The 15,383-nt window shown below is 40.1% G+C and overlaps 1 protein-coding gene and 1 long non-coding RNA gene across 2 annotated transcripts in view; both read right to left on the reverse strand.

The window, feature by feature from the left end:
- The window catches only part of LOC144527438 (angiomotin-like), a 65,221-nt gene extending 57,228 nt beyond the window's left edge, over positions 1-7,993 (reverse strand). Inside the window, exons 1-2 of the mRNA XM_078265444.1 lie at positions 7,905-7,993; positions 2,647-2,844 (exon numbers count right to left, since the gene is read on the reverse strand). Coding sequence (XP_078121570.1) covers positions 2,647-2,706 — 60 coding nt within the window. The 5' untranslated portion in view covers positions 2,707-2,844; positions 7,905-7,993. The remainder of the gene's footprint in view (positions 1-2,646; positions 2,845-7,904) is intronic.
- Positions 7,994-11,947: 3,954 nt separating this feature from the next.
- The window catches only part of LOC144527526 (uncharacterized), a 29,085-nt gene continuing 25,649 nt past the window's right edge, over positions 11,948-15,383 (reverse strand). Inside the window, exons 2-3 of the long non-coding RNA XR_013502829.1 lie at positions 13,769-13,868; positions 11,948-12,525 (exon numbers count right to left, since the gene is read on the reverse strand). This is a non-coding gene — a long non-coding RNA (uncharacterized LOC144527526). The remainder of the gene's footprint in view (positions 12,526-13,768; positions 13,869-15,383) is intronic.

Here is a 15,383-nt window from a genome sequence, read left to right on the forward strand (position 1 = left end):
AACCTTCCAACAACGGCAGCAGTTTTATCAGTGGACGTGGAAAAGGCTTTTGACCACCTAGAGTGGAACTACTTGTGGCAAGTAATGAAGAGGCTTGAATCCCATGGCCATAGTCTCAACCAATGGCTTGCACTCTCAGCCATTTTCCATCGAGCAGGGCTCTCGACAGGGATGCCCGCTCTCCCCCATGCTATATGCGATCTCTCTTGAACCGTAAAATATGTAATGTCCAGATTAAATCCAATAACAGCTCAATATCATTATTTGCAGATGATATTTTGTTGTACATCTCTGATCTTGAGGACTCTATTCCAAAAATTCTTAAGATCTTCAACGATTTTGACTCAATCATGTGATATTTTGTGTTACAATTGGAGTTCACTAAAATGCAGTCTACAAAACCTTGGGAGCATACGCACGATCACACGCATGGTCAAAAGGTTGCGGCAAACTGGGCACATTTTTACACATTGAAATTCTTTATAAATCCCGACTTTTGCGAGGAATGTTGCAACGGCAAATTTCACCCTGCTTCACGCAACTTTTTCGTGCGTAACAGGTTTTATAAATGAGGCCCCTTGCCTTTGCAGGTGTTCGTCCAAAAAGTGTATGCTAACCTATGGCCCCATTATCACTAACACATTGGCCAACTTTAAACAGGTGGAGGAGCACCTATGCTACACCAAGAAGTGGCACGTGAATACCCCAATATGGCACAATACACACTTAATGTCTGTTAACAAACCTTTCGCTTGTAAGCAGTAGAGGGACAGGGGTATTTATACTCTAGACCAGTTATTCAATGAGAAAGGTATGTTGAGTTTTGAAGACCTGAGAGATAGTTTTGAGATCCTCAGGACATCCTTTTACTTCTATCTTTGCTTAAGATCAGCCCTAAAATGTTATGGAGTGCCATGGGGAAACAGTTTTGAGGCGCAGTCATTAAATGTTTTTTTTGATTTCCCTGTGAGAGGATTAGTGTCCAAGATTTATGCTAAGCTGTTGCAAGTATCCATAGGAGAACTCCCAATAGTAAAGAAATGGGAACAAGAGCTGAGCCCTGAGGGGAACACAATTAATTGGGAGGCAGTTTGGGACATTTTCCACTGTTCCAAGAACCCAAATCACCAGTATATCCATTTCAACATATGCCATAGGACATATTGGACTCCTCAGAAGAGATACATCTCGAAAGCCATTCCCACTCCCTATTGTACGTTCTGTCAACCTGACCAAACTGGTTGTTTTCCTGAAAGATAAGGAGCTAAACAGACGATTAAAACAAAATTAATGGATAAATATATGAGTTGGCACATCTACTCTCTACCCATGCTCGACAGTGCCCCCACGGCTATCATTTCTTGATCTTTTCAAGTGGTTCCCCATAAGAGGGGGCTTAATTTACATGAAATCACAGTATAATTATGTTAATTAATAATTATTTTAATAACTGTTAATTACTTTTGATAGCCATTTTAATGCGTTGAACCTAACCTAGTTGGTACTGTATGACTTCTGTATGACCAGTCTGAGGTTCCCAAATAATGGTGCCCTGGTGTGAGCTTTCAACACTTCTAAAAAAGGCTTTAACCCTCAGAGGTCTATGGGTATTTTCTTGATTTTTACATATCTTCTTAAATTCACCTTTTAAGGGTATTTGCAAATGCATGCACCCATGTATTTTATTTTAAAATGTTCAGAAAAAACTCAGCTGGTAACCTAGTAAGGCTTAAATTTTTCCTGAAGCAACATTATTTGGGCCTGAACCTAAAAGGTTCACAAAAGTAGTGTAATATATGAATAAAATAGTAGATCCATGTATATGTCTAAAATGAAATTTAGTAATATCGCTTTTTGAGTAAAGGTGCTATCTGTCAACTTTCACCTCAATAATGACTTCATACTGCATATCAAGCTTTATAGAATGTGTGCAAATGAAAAATTGGTTACTACAGGTTTTTTTTTCTTCAAACCAAATATTTATTTAATATGAAAAACACAGAAAAAGTACAATATTTACACAAATCTGGGCAGAGATGGAAGTGGTGGAGAGACATGGAGAGATGTTGCATGAAGATCACTTAGCCCTGGCAGCTGTGAATCATCTGTAATATAAATTAAAAAATCTAACGTTACTACATATAGCAATCACACAAACACACATCACGTTACAGCACATAAATTAAATACTATGAAAGACAATGTCTCAGGTGCACAGAACAGTATGATAAAACAGTGGCCAAAGCTATACTATTTGTAAGTGAAGCTCACTTTTACACAACAAACCTTTACTAACCTTTACTAATGGGCAGTCAATTTTGTCGATACATGTTTAATGTTACATAAATCCATTTTAGCCTTACGTTACATGTTGCGCACAGAAGCAGCATTTGGCAACAATTGTCACATTTACGCACCACTACATATCATAATTTGTAAAATAAATACTTACCTGTTTTCAAATGGACCTTTGTTGTTGCAATATTCATCTTTGTCAAAATCGAACCGACTGTATGAATCGTCTTGGGTCCCTGTTTTGCAGAACAGTCCTTTTCCTCATCTCTTACAGTTTGCCTTGAGTGACAATCATGGATTTGTGAGATTGAACTCAACCACACCTTACAATGGTGGTAGGTAGGTCCTTACCTGCAATTTCCACCATCTGCGGAATGGCTGTGGATCGGCTCCGCTGCGTGTCGGCTCCATGCTCCACCGTCCTTCATTACCCACCAGGTGAGGATTTGTTGTGGAACAGCTGCGGCCATGACTGACAGCTGAAGTCACGAGGACCCACGAGATCTTGCGAATTCACGTATGATCACGCGATATAACAGGATGTAGTTTCTATAAACAGAACCACAAACTTGACTTCAGGCCTGTCTCCGCCCATTATGACATTTTCAAGTTGTAGTGCAGGGAAATATGATGCGCTGTGAGCACGGTGTATCTTATTTTGAAAATTAACCGGATGTTTTATTTTGTTTCTGTGCGCGACTTCCTGTCCCGCACAATCTGCCCTGTGCTGAATTGCTGCAGAGCTCTCCGGCATCCGTCAAAAATAGAAGCTCTGTGTATCTGCTCCGGAATACTGCGGATCGCCGGAGCTGGGACGGAGTTGGAACGTAGCCATTCCACAGCCGTTCCGCAGTCAGTGAAAATACAAACATTGACTTTAATGGAAACCAATTGACTCCGCCGCCGTTCCGGAGCGGGTCTGCAGCCGTTCCGCAGTTGGTGGAAATTGGGGGTTAGTGATTTCCTGAGTGTCTATTGGTTAGTTTTTCTGAAAATGGCGACGGACAAGCGAGCCAACCAATTATACTTTTGGAAGGCCAATGACTCGTGTCAGACAATGTCTAATAACTCCACCCTCGGGAAAACTTTGGGCTTCTGAACTGGTTGCAGTTCCACTCTGGTTCCATATGAGGGCACTCACGGGCAAGTGCAGAATGAATGGTGGTCTATGGAGCTATACCCCTCAAAATCCACTTTTCTCAGGATATAATTTTTGGTCTAGTAATTTGAATGTTGCATTCGAAAGAGGAGGCTAAGAAAATGCACACTGCTGGGTGTTAGATTTTTTTAAAGTCACTTTTTTGTTCTAAAAAGCCTTTTAAAACATCAATGGCGTCAGCCATACATCGTATGGCCAGGGATACTGCTTTACGGCAAGCTCTGAGTCACATCCTTTTTTCTCTCGAGGCATCGACAACACAGCTGACAGGTTATGCTCTCCCTATCAATACACGTGCTAGAAAGAGTTTTGGTTTGCTAATGTTTAAAAAGACCACGCCAAAATATTCACACACACACACACACACTTCGGATGCCATCAAGTGGGATCTCTGGTCGTAATCAGTCCTTCACTGACCAATCAGCATTCATTAGCAGAATGCTAGCGTGTTATGGGCGTGTTAACGACTCAACCTGTAAGAAATCGAAAGGACATAAGTACTCGTTCATTCAACTTTCGACCTATAATCCATGTTGAACTTGCAAAAACTACAATCAAATCTGAGATTTCTCAACGACAAATTTAGCCGTCTAGTCCATAGACTGCCATTCATTTTTGCACTCACCCGCAATCACCCCCATTGGAACTCTGGTGGAACTGCAACCAAATTCAGTACAATGGGGCTTAATAGGGAGTGAACAGGCTCTCGGTAGACGGGTTCTGCTCGTGTAAAAGCTCTCTTCTTTGTCTCCTTGTTGGCTGCGTAAACGACATATGACCGCGATAAAAAGACCAGGAAGCGGAGATTCTGCCGATTCCGGAGATATTTAAACCATGTTTATGTCAGGTCATTGTATGAAAACAATGGAACAACCAGCGCAGAGCGGTTTTACCGCAAATCATGTGTAGGCGGCTTTAGGGTTAAGCATTATTCTCAAGATGGCGCCACGGATGGCACCCTCTGTGTAGTGCTGTGTGCTGAAGTTGTCGCTAGATCTGTGGCTGCTAACCCTCTTCAACTATAACCAGCAGGTTGCAAGCAAGATATGGGAACTTGGGGGGTCTTGAGGAGTTGTAGCATTTATTCACTGACAGATAAACTGTAATCAGACTCAGAGCTCAAAATTTAGCATTTTTGTTAGCTAAAAATCGTACATTGACGAGGAAAATGCTGTGTACTAATAGCTAATAAGGCCTAAGGTTAGCCCTTCTCTCTTCATCCCACTTAGTTTAGGGTCTCAAACCCGCTTGCTCACTTCCGGACGGTGGAGCTGTGTTGATAAACCTCAGCAGTGTTGTATTCATTCTCATCACAAAATCCACCGCATTTTTACTTAGTGTTGTCTTGATTTCAGACAAAAAGGACGGGATTTTATTTCAACATCAAGCCTGTGCATTCACTGACTTATTTACATCAATGCTAATGTCAGCGCCGATATTTGCTACAAGTTGCGGTACTGCTCCCTCACACGAGAGAGGTAGAGATGTGACAGCAGAGAGCGGAGACTGCTTCTATGAAGAAAAAGACATATAGGCTGCTAAATATATAACTATTTACCATGTATAAACAAATAGTGCTTGTGTGAGTGTTGTGAGCTCATCTCTTTTCTGGCTCCCTCATAACTCAGTATTTCCCACACTGGGTGTTAGATAGTTAGATTCCCCTTCCCATGGAAGTTTAATCACCTTAGATATGATTGCTATTTCAGTGAGACACACCAAAAGACGGGATTGAGGGGAGAGCCTGTATGAGGCTGAGGCAATAATACTGTACATTGACAATAATAATACTTTGTTTACATTTCTGAATGTGCATTTTTTTAAGCAGAATTTAATTAAAATATGACTAAAATAAAACCACAGATTGTATATTCTGTATTTATTACCAAAGCATTTATCAGTAATACAGTTAAAATGGGGGAAATGTGAAGAATTGCGTTGCAGCGCGATTAAATGTGTGCGTCCCTACATTTTCTGCCTGTACCCCTAAAATATTTCAGTAAGGGGCTACAGTGCAGTAGTAAAAAAAGTTAGTCTTGAACGCTGCTACGTTCACAGCTATAACTCTAACTTCATATTCACCAACAAACACACCTCCCTGTCTTTTTTACTCTCTCTCACCGTGCACTTACTAACTTAGGACATAGGACCCTGGGGCGCAAGAATCTTTGCTCATTGACTGATCGTTGTAGTTGTACATACGCAGTTTGCTCCTCTTCAATACAAGAGATAGGAGCTTGTTGGGGCGCATGGAACCTGTGCCCAACAGAATTTATAGGCCGTGATTTCCTGCACACAGCGCTCTACTCTGACGTCCCAAGCAAACGTGGAGGTGGGTAAGCCAAAATGGCACAGCTAACTTTAATCCCTCCATATACAGGTGCTGGTCATATAATTGGAATATCATGAAAAAGTTGATTTATGTCAGTAATTCCATTCAAAAAGTGAAATTTGTATATTATATTCATTCATCACACACAGAGTGATATATTTCAAATGTTCATTTCTTTTAATTGTGATGATTATAACTGACAACTACTGAAAATTCCAAATTCAGTATCTCCGAAAATTTGAATATTACTTAAGACCAATACAAAAAAAGGATTTTTAGAAATGTTGGCCAACTGAAAAGTATGAACATGAAAAGTATGAGCATGTACAGCACTCAATACTTAGTTGGGGCTCCTTCTGCCTGAATTACTGCAGCAATGCGGCGTGGCATGGAGTCCATCAGTCTGTGGCACTGCTCAGGTGTTAGGAGAGCCCAGGTTGCTCTGATAGTGGCCTTCAGCTCTTCTGCATTGTTGGGTCTGGCGCATCGCATCATCCTCTTCACAATACCCCATAGATTTTCTATAGGGTTAAGGTCAAGTGAGTTTGCTGGCCAATTAAGAACAGGGATACCATGGTCCTTAAACCAGGTACTGGTAGCTTTGGCACTGTGTGCAGGTGCCAAGTCCTGTTGGAAAATGAAATCTGCATCTCCATAAAGTTGGTCAGCAACAGGAAGGATGAAATGCTCTAAAACTTCCTGGTAGACGGCTGCGTTGACCTTGGACCTCAGAAAACACAGTGGACCAACACCAGCAGATGACATGGCACCCCAAACAATCACTGACTGTGGAAACTTTACACTGGACTTCAAGCAACGTGGATTCTGTGCCTCTCCTCTCTTCCTCCAGACTCTAGGACCTCGATTTCCAAAGGAAATGCAAAATTTACTTTCATCAGAGAACATAACTTTGGACCACTCAGCAGCAGTCCAGTCCCTTTTGTCTTTAACCCAGGCGAGACGCTTCGGACGCTGTGTCTTGTTCAGGAGTGGCTTGACACAAGGAATGCTACAGCTGAAATCCATGTCGTGCATCCGTCTGTGCGTGGTGGTTCTTGAAGCTCTGACTCCAGCTGCAGTCCACTCTTTGTGAATCTCCCCCACATTTTTGAATGGGTTTTGTTTCACAATCCTCTCCAGGGTGCGGTTATCCCTATTGCTTGTACACTTTTTTTCTACCACATCTTTTCCTTCCCTTCGCCTCTCTATTAATGTGCTTGGACACAGAGCTCTGTGAACAGCCAGCCTCTTTAGCAATGACCTTTTGTGTCTTGCTCTCCTTGTGCAAGGTGTCAGTGGTCGACTTTTGGACAGCTGTCAAGTCAGCAGTCTTCCCCATGATTGTGTAGCCTACAGAACTAGACTGAGAGACCATTTAAAGGCCTTTGCAGGTGTTTTGAGTTAATTAGCTGATTAGAGTGTGGCACCAGGTGTCTTCAATATTGAACCTTGTCACAATATTCAAATTTTCTGAGATACTGAATTTAGGGTTTTCATTAGTTGTCAGTTATAATCATCAAAATTAAAAGAAATAAACACTTGAAATATATCAGTCTGTGTGGAATGAATGTATACATTATACAAGTTTCACTTTTTGAATGGAATTACTGAAATAAATCAACTTTTTCATGATATTCTAATTATATGACCAGCACCTGTACTTTCAAAGGGTGAATTAAGGCTGTACTCTGTAACTCTCTGACATACACTGTGAACTGGCATGCAAAAATTATTCAGAATCTAAATTGTAACACCAAAGTCAGTTGTCTGGCAGTCTTTAATTTCAAGTATGCACATGATTTTCTACACTGCCACTCACTTAATCTTTGGCTTATTTTTTGTTGTTATTGTTTCTGTTCAAAACTTTTTTGATGTTCATTTGTCTTTTACCAAACACTTTTGCTGAGGCCATATTGCAGACTCCTCTTAAAAAAGATTCAATTAATGAAGTAGAAAATAGAGAAAGGAGAAATGTAAGCATAGCCCAATGCCAACAGATACAACAAGATACACAAGATTAAGTGAAGACAGTGAAACGTATTCAGTTCAAATTCTGATTTCTTTTTCTTTTAGAATCACTAGCAAAAACTGGCTCAGAAGTTTTAAAAATACTCCTACCTGTCTTCCCCAAATTGCTCTATCTTCTCCTAAAATCAATCCAAGTGAAAAAGTAGGAGGTAAACCAACGTTTGTCTGTTTCACTGAGTGTCTCACACTACCCCTCATTCCGACAGGTGGGTCTGGCAACCATTCAGAACTGAGCCACTCCTTCATACCTGTTCGCTAGCGTAACTGCTTTACCAGTGTTTACTCTGCCAACCGTCAACGACATAAATACTTAAGACTGCAACTTCCCCTTTCACTGTTTGTGACTTAAACAACAGGTTGACTGTTGCTGGGTGATGTTTCCCTTCTTCTCTGTGATTATAGAAAGATAAGTTGGAGGCATAATATGACTTTCCAAGCAGCTATTTTACACTGCAGAGGACATCCTTAAGCACACACTATCCTTGCCCCTTGATACTTGCTGGGTTTTTTTTTTTTTTTCAGAAGAAAGACAATCCAGTTCAACTAAATAAACTGAGGACTCTGCTGTTGATTCACATCTTTTTGGTCTCTTCATATCTCCTGTGTGTTAATCTTTACATGATGACACAGACAGCTGATTCAGACATGACATTAAAACATCGGATAGACAATCACACGACCTGCGGCTCCTGCATAAACTGTCATCCTGACACATATAGTAGTCAAAGTTGCAGAGGATATATATGTCTGCAATGTAAATGTTTTTTGTTTTTTTTCAAATGATTTATCTGATGATTGTGGAGCAGTAAATGACATCCCCTCTTGTGTTTGATATTAACTGGGAAAAAGTTGTTTCATGTTCACGCTGACCTGATTCATATCTTAATTATTTCTTGGCCTGAGGGCAGACACACCATCATGGCCGTCTTGTCTTATTCATGTAACAGGCACAGTTCTTCTTAGTATGTCAGTAAGACAGTGACAGAGGAGAATAGCCCCGGCTCAGCTTCAATTCAGGTTTGCCTAAACCACACACTGTTAAAACTATGGACAGAGTGTCTGTGATGTCACCCATTGGTTTGTTAGGGCTGAACCATTTTTGAAAATAATCTAATTGCGATTTCTTTCTAAAATATTGCGATTGCGATTCAATATGCGATTATTTTTTAAGCTCTTTGTCTTCTGTATTATTCAACAAAGACAAGCAATAAATCATTGTATAGTATGAACAATACAAGATTAGATAGATTAAACAAACTGTTCTTTCCTGGAGGCCAGGCCTGTATATGATGATGAAATTAGGTGATGCATGAATTTATATGAATGACATCTTTTATTTAACTACTTCAGTCACAGTAGTATATTGAGCACTGACCAAGCCTGGTGTAAACATTCATATGAAAGTCAGAAACAAATCACACAAACTAAAGTGCAGATTGCAGAAATATAAAAACAAATATGTGGCTTTACCACACTTAGTAGTATTTACATTTAATTATCATTTACTGTAATAAACATATGTAAACATGTGGATTGCACTTTTTAAACACTGTCTTTGAACTTTACTAGACAGTTAAATAAGTAAAAATATAGTATATACAGTATATACAACGGTGTATTTTTTTTACAGCGCACACAGAGGAGCTGCCTCCATCCCCTCCCTCCCCTCATGAAGTTGCGTGCCACGTGCATGACAGCGTCAACATTGCACTCACACTCAGAGGAGTGTGAGTGCAATGTTGACAGAGAGGCTATCGTTACGTTAGCAGTAGCATGCTGCTGGTGTTCTTGCCGTGGGATTAACTGTACTAATAAAACCGTTGAAACAACGCAGCCACGCTGCTGTGAAAGCTCCCCGAACGTCATTTATCAGAGTCTGGTTGTTACCCCTCCCCGTGGCAGTCTCCTCCACTCCATATCTTTATAACGGAGCTAGCTAACTGGAGCTAACCGCTAATCTGAGCTAATCGTTGCTAACCGAGCCTTCAGTTCTGCGTGCTTGTATCCATTAAATGCATGTATGGACTAGAGCCCGAATAAAACCCTTCATTTTATTAAAATGGCTGTAAAAGTTTTAAACTACAACTCAGAGTTGTTTGAATGACAGAAATCTGCTCAAGGTATGGCGCAGTGTTAGCGTGCTAAGTTGATGCTTTCTCTGCGGGTGCAGACTGATTTGCTCTAGCGAGTCACGTGACCAAATCGCAGCCTTTGTGATTAGGAAATTGCGTCTTAACATATCACGATATTATCGCAAATGCAATTAATCGTTCAGCCCTATTCTGAATAGGCCAAATGAAGCTCAAAGTGGGCTACTCCCCCCGTCACAATCTTTGCAGTGCTGACGTCAGGAGGTGGAGTGTGAGTGGAGCTGAGGTGGACCGGGCAGACTCGAATGAAGCCCGATTGCTAAAACGATGCCCACCTAGCTCGAAGCTCTCTAGCTCCCCGCTAACAATGGCTAAGAAGCTACTCTGATGCTAGCCCTGTGGTGATGCTGCTCGCTGGGCTACTGCAAACAACTTGCTGCCGATTGGTAATTTACTCGTTCGTCCAAGCCTTTTTGAGGCAAGTTAACCCGAAATTATTAAACAAAACGTAACATAATTGTTATTAAGATACTAACGTTACACAAGCTAAAAAGCCCTAATAAACCCTAAAACATCCAAGTCCTGTAACGTTAGCTAACTTAGCTCACCTGCAGGCCCTCCTCCCTGCTATCGGGAGGAGATGGAGAGGGGTCAGCAGCCTGGAAGTACCTTATATAAGATGTTTATTTATTTCTGTCCTTGTTGAGGTCATAGCCACCTGTGATGCCTTCACCACACAGCATTAACTAGTACCAATCTTGGCTACTTTACTTTTGACAGCTGTTTTCAAAAGGGCAACAAAAAAGTAGTTACTATCATCTATATTTTGAGATACTTAGGTTACCTTGCTCCCTTTTATCCTACAGATGTGCCATAATAATGAACATATAGCTGACTTTATAATTTTTACTACCTGAAGCATTTATTATGCATTACATTTTTCTCCCAGTTAATGTGGATCATTATCTCATATTTTCTTCCCACTCCAGGTGTCCTCATGTGGCGGCATCTGATTCCTGATTTCGTGGGAGCTTTTGTAAAAAATTGCGATAAAAGTTGCGATGTCTTTGTTTGTTGCAAAAAAGTTGCGATTTTTTTTTTTTTTTTATAGTTCTTTAAAAATAAAAAGGAAACTTGTTTTGGGGAGAATAAAACTACTCTGGGCTGAGTTTTCCTAGAAACCTTACCAAAAAAGCTCTGGATGTTGCAAATGTTGGTATAATATGAAAATGGCTGGTGGATTTAAGACAAAAAATAATAATTTATTGAATGAATCAAATTTGAACATATGTGTCAGTGGATTGTTGATCTTTACATTGTTAGTTAATTTCCTAACCTGGCCTGGGACACGCATTCATATGGTTTGATAAAGTACTGACTTTAACTTATCATTGCACTTACAATAACGAGCGCAGCTTTCCTCAATTTAGGTCATCGTGACGTCTCATCTCCTTTTTTTCCTGCATCCACCGTGTGTGTTGTTTGTGTGTGTGTGTGTCTGTGTGTGTGTGTGTGTGTGTGTAAGTGTCAGTCGTGGGGGGAACGGAGCAGCAGCCCCACCCACTGCAGAGAGCCGACAGCCAGGATTGAAACGGCAGCAACTTTTAAATCGTTACAGTCTACATTGATGTTAAAATGTATAAAGGTTGACAGGACGGTCTGAAATGTTTTGCACGGTCTTTCGCTGTACGTTTTGTTGGTAAATGTGAGATGTTTGAGTCACAGACACGTCTCGTCTTCATATCACAAACAAGGAAATGATCAACCCGTTCTCACTCCCGCTTGGTCATTGGCTCTCAGAGTGCACATGGGACTGCTGTGATTGGTTGGAAACTTCAGGTTATTGGTCAAATTTGCGGAAAAGTTGCGGTGATTGGTCAAAATTGCGAGTCGCACCAAATTTGCGATGATTGGTTGAATTTGCGCGATCCCAACATTGCGAAATCCTGGAGGGACTGAATTGCCAATATGTCTTATTTCTTCAAACTTCAATCATCCAATCCACCAAACGAGTCAATGGCAAAATAAGCTGTTTGGCATTGGCAGAGAAGATTTGGCAAATTTTTCATGGGCGCAACCCACATACTCAGCGCTGCTGCTCATCCCACAAATGCATGTTCCTTATAAATGGGGCACCATTTGAAAGGGAACTAAACAGGCTTTCCAACGGTATAAGATTTATTGCCAAGAAGCATTGTTACCACAGAGAAATAATCTACCAAACACAAATTTCCTTACTTTTTGTGTTAAGTTTATTTATATTTGCTCTGCTTTTGTCTTTACTGACTAAAAATGTTAGATTTCACATTCAAATCTGCCAATTCAAAGGACAAGCAAATCACACAATCCAGACAAAACTAAGCATTAAGACTACTCTCTAAATTTTTAAAGGTTACAAATTCACAAGTTTTTTTGTAAGTAATTATGATAATAGAACTGATGAATAAAAACCAAGTGTCATAATTTTGCAAAATGTTAATGTCTTAAAACAAGTGATGCCTTCAAAGTAGTGATGAAGTGATGACTCTCAAAGTGTTCACTGCACAGACGAAAAGTCTTGTTAGGAGTCCAATTCTGTCTTCTCAGGTTGAGCAAACACTGGTCCAGCCTGTCTGAATAACCTAATGGAGGAAACAATACAAATAGATATATAAATGTGCTGGGTAACCTCCTTCAAAGACATCTTTACATGCAAACAATACAACTTAAATTACTTCAATGTTCAACAGGTCATAATCAAATTATTTTGGCTATAATGAAGTAATAGGCCTAATTTCAAAATGCCTATCTTAGTAATAATAAAATTAAAATAATGAAGTTTAGGTTTGTGTGCCGTCAAATTTCACGTTACCATACAGCCTCGATAACAAACTCCAGCTCAACTAACATTGCAACATCTAGGTTACCAGTATTTCTAGATTCATGCTGAAATGTGACATTTTTCTTTTAAGTTATACACACCATTTGACACAGTTCTCCTAGTCTAGCATTAGCCCGTATGGCAAGTCATAAATCAGAGAGCCTGCTGTCACCATAGACCGTTAAATGCAAGCGGAGTGCAGCAGAGCTCTACACCTGGCCATCAGCTGCTTCTATCAGCCAGCGAGCAACACTTCTTTGCGCTGCTCACTCGGTCACTGCTGCTGACAGTATAAGAGCAGCACGGTCCCAAATAATGTAGTGACTATTTATTTTCCAACCTCACGCAAACACCCTTTGTTCTAAAGTATTATCACATTTAAAGACTACTAAGTTAGGTTTTGAATTTGGTGCAAGCCGAACCAGTTTAGCATACACGCCATAGACTGAAGCCTTGGAGCATGACGGTCAGCAACGACCGTCATGCTCTGATGCTTCAATCTATTAGCTAGCGTGCTAATAAAGCTCACATATAACGTTAAATAACATATTATGATTTCACTCACCGAAAGAAGTGGAGGGTTGACTTCTTGGGAGGGTCCATTAACCTTAACCCTAGCCCTAACCCCACAGCAAGCCATATTATGCTATCAGATTTTTGCTTGAGAATTGTCTGAAAGGCCAAGACGTCGAGTGCAGTGAGTGGTGTTAGCTTTAGGTGAACTGACGGGGACACCAAGCAGAGCTGCAGCCCAGCAGCTAGCCTCCTCTCACTACAGGCATATGTCAAAACTACTCCCTTAACTATGCAGAACTTTAAGCCTGAATATAACTTAATTTGATGAGTTATATTTAAAAAACATTACCCCCCCAGAGTTGTCATAAAGGGTAAACTTAGCGATAGAAACCAAAACCGTTTTTTTGTACCAGGCTAGAAATAAATAAAAAATAAATCTGCAGTAAAGTTGGCCATTTTAACATGGGGGTATATGGAAATTGTCTTACTTCTGGAGCCATCCTCAAGCAGACACTCGATGAACTGCAGTTTTTGGCACTTCCGCATGTGTTTCATTGATCAGCATGGGAGATTGCCCCTTGGCCCAAACTGTAAAAGACATTTGCAGCTCTTTGTTTAAACACGTCACCTCTGCATCTTTTTCTTCTTTACATTCACAAACCCTGGGCGCAAAAGTAAGACATTCCTGGGTGGAGTGCGCGGCACTGGAAATGACATGACACTCCTCAGTCCACTATGTGGCACTAGAGAACTCACACAAATTATACGGTAGTTGGCTGGTTGTATATCATGTGTAGACCACACCATGTACATTTTAAATAATTTCCAATCATCGTCACATAAGACTGACTTCCTGTTCCTGTCAGTAGGTGGTGCTATGACTATGACCTAATATGGGCATGCAGATGTCTTCAGGCCTGTACACTAATCCAGAATGGGAAATTTGGGACAGATTGGATTAATTAAAGTCAATGCACGTCAATGGCAACAAAGAACCATGAGGATGATGTCTGTGTTCTTCATTCTTTATAAACTTCACTCAGTATTTTGATGTCAGCAATATGATTTATTTTATTGAGAATAGCTCAAGTAAATGTCCAGCCCTCGGGTACTTGGTTTTCTGATAATGTGGCCCCCTAAACAATATAGTTTAATACCCCTGCTGTAAGCTTTGTGCAGTTGCGTTTATCCGGGCTTCGCTGTTACCAACCCCTTACATATTCAATGTCATATAGAGCCACTGCCAACTCTTGGTCACAAAACAACAGAAATACATTTTTTAAATTTCAAATTCATTGCATAAAACAATAGAGCAGATGAAAGTCTTTGTGCTTGTTACATACCTAAGACTTCACACAATCACCTCAAGTGACCAAACAGTTCTCCACAATGGGTAAGGTAATGTTTTTTCACAAATTCACCGCTCTTAAACTACTTTTTATAACTTGTTCTTTTACCAGTTATTTAAAAAAAAAAGTTAAATCATGAAATACATTCTACTCAGATATTATTCTTGCTGAACTTGTGCTGAATACAAAAAAGCCATTGTACTTTGAAAATAATGCTTACATTTGTTCAAATTGACAACAATATGAGAGTATGCCCAAATCATCGGTGTGTCTGAAAATACACTCATACCCCAGAGTGTGACCAGCTTGTCAGATGAAATCGTATTACTGTGAACCATGTAAACACTGTGATAAAAATCTCCAGTTAAGCAGATTACAGTGAGCACATGAACGTTCTCAGTGAAACCTTGTGTATGTAATACCAGTGGCAGTCAGTGTTGTAATGTAACAAAGTACAAATTTTGTTACTGTACTTAAGTAGAATTTTAACGTATCTAGGGTTGGATACCGTTCACATTTTGACCGGTACCGATACAGTAACTGAAATTCGGTGCTGGTACCCAATGGTACCTTTTTTTTATTCTTGTAATATTATATTTATTATTGCCTTTTTTATTTTCTATCTCTTTCATGACTGTTGTAATGTTTTTTCATTGTTTTCTGTAAAGCTTTTAAAAAAGGCTTTTTGCTGAAATGTGTTACAGAATAAATTTACCTTACCTTACAACCTACAGCCCGTCAGTCAGGGCATAGA

Source organism: Sander vitreus, chromosome 13 (assembly GCF_031162955.1).
Source record: "Sander vitreus isolate 19-12246 chromosome 13, sanVit1, whole genome shotgun sequence".
NCBI lineage: Eukaryota > Metazoa > Chordata > Actinopteri > Perciformes > Percidae > Sander > Sander vitreus.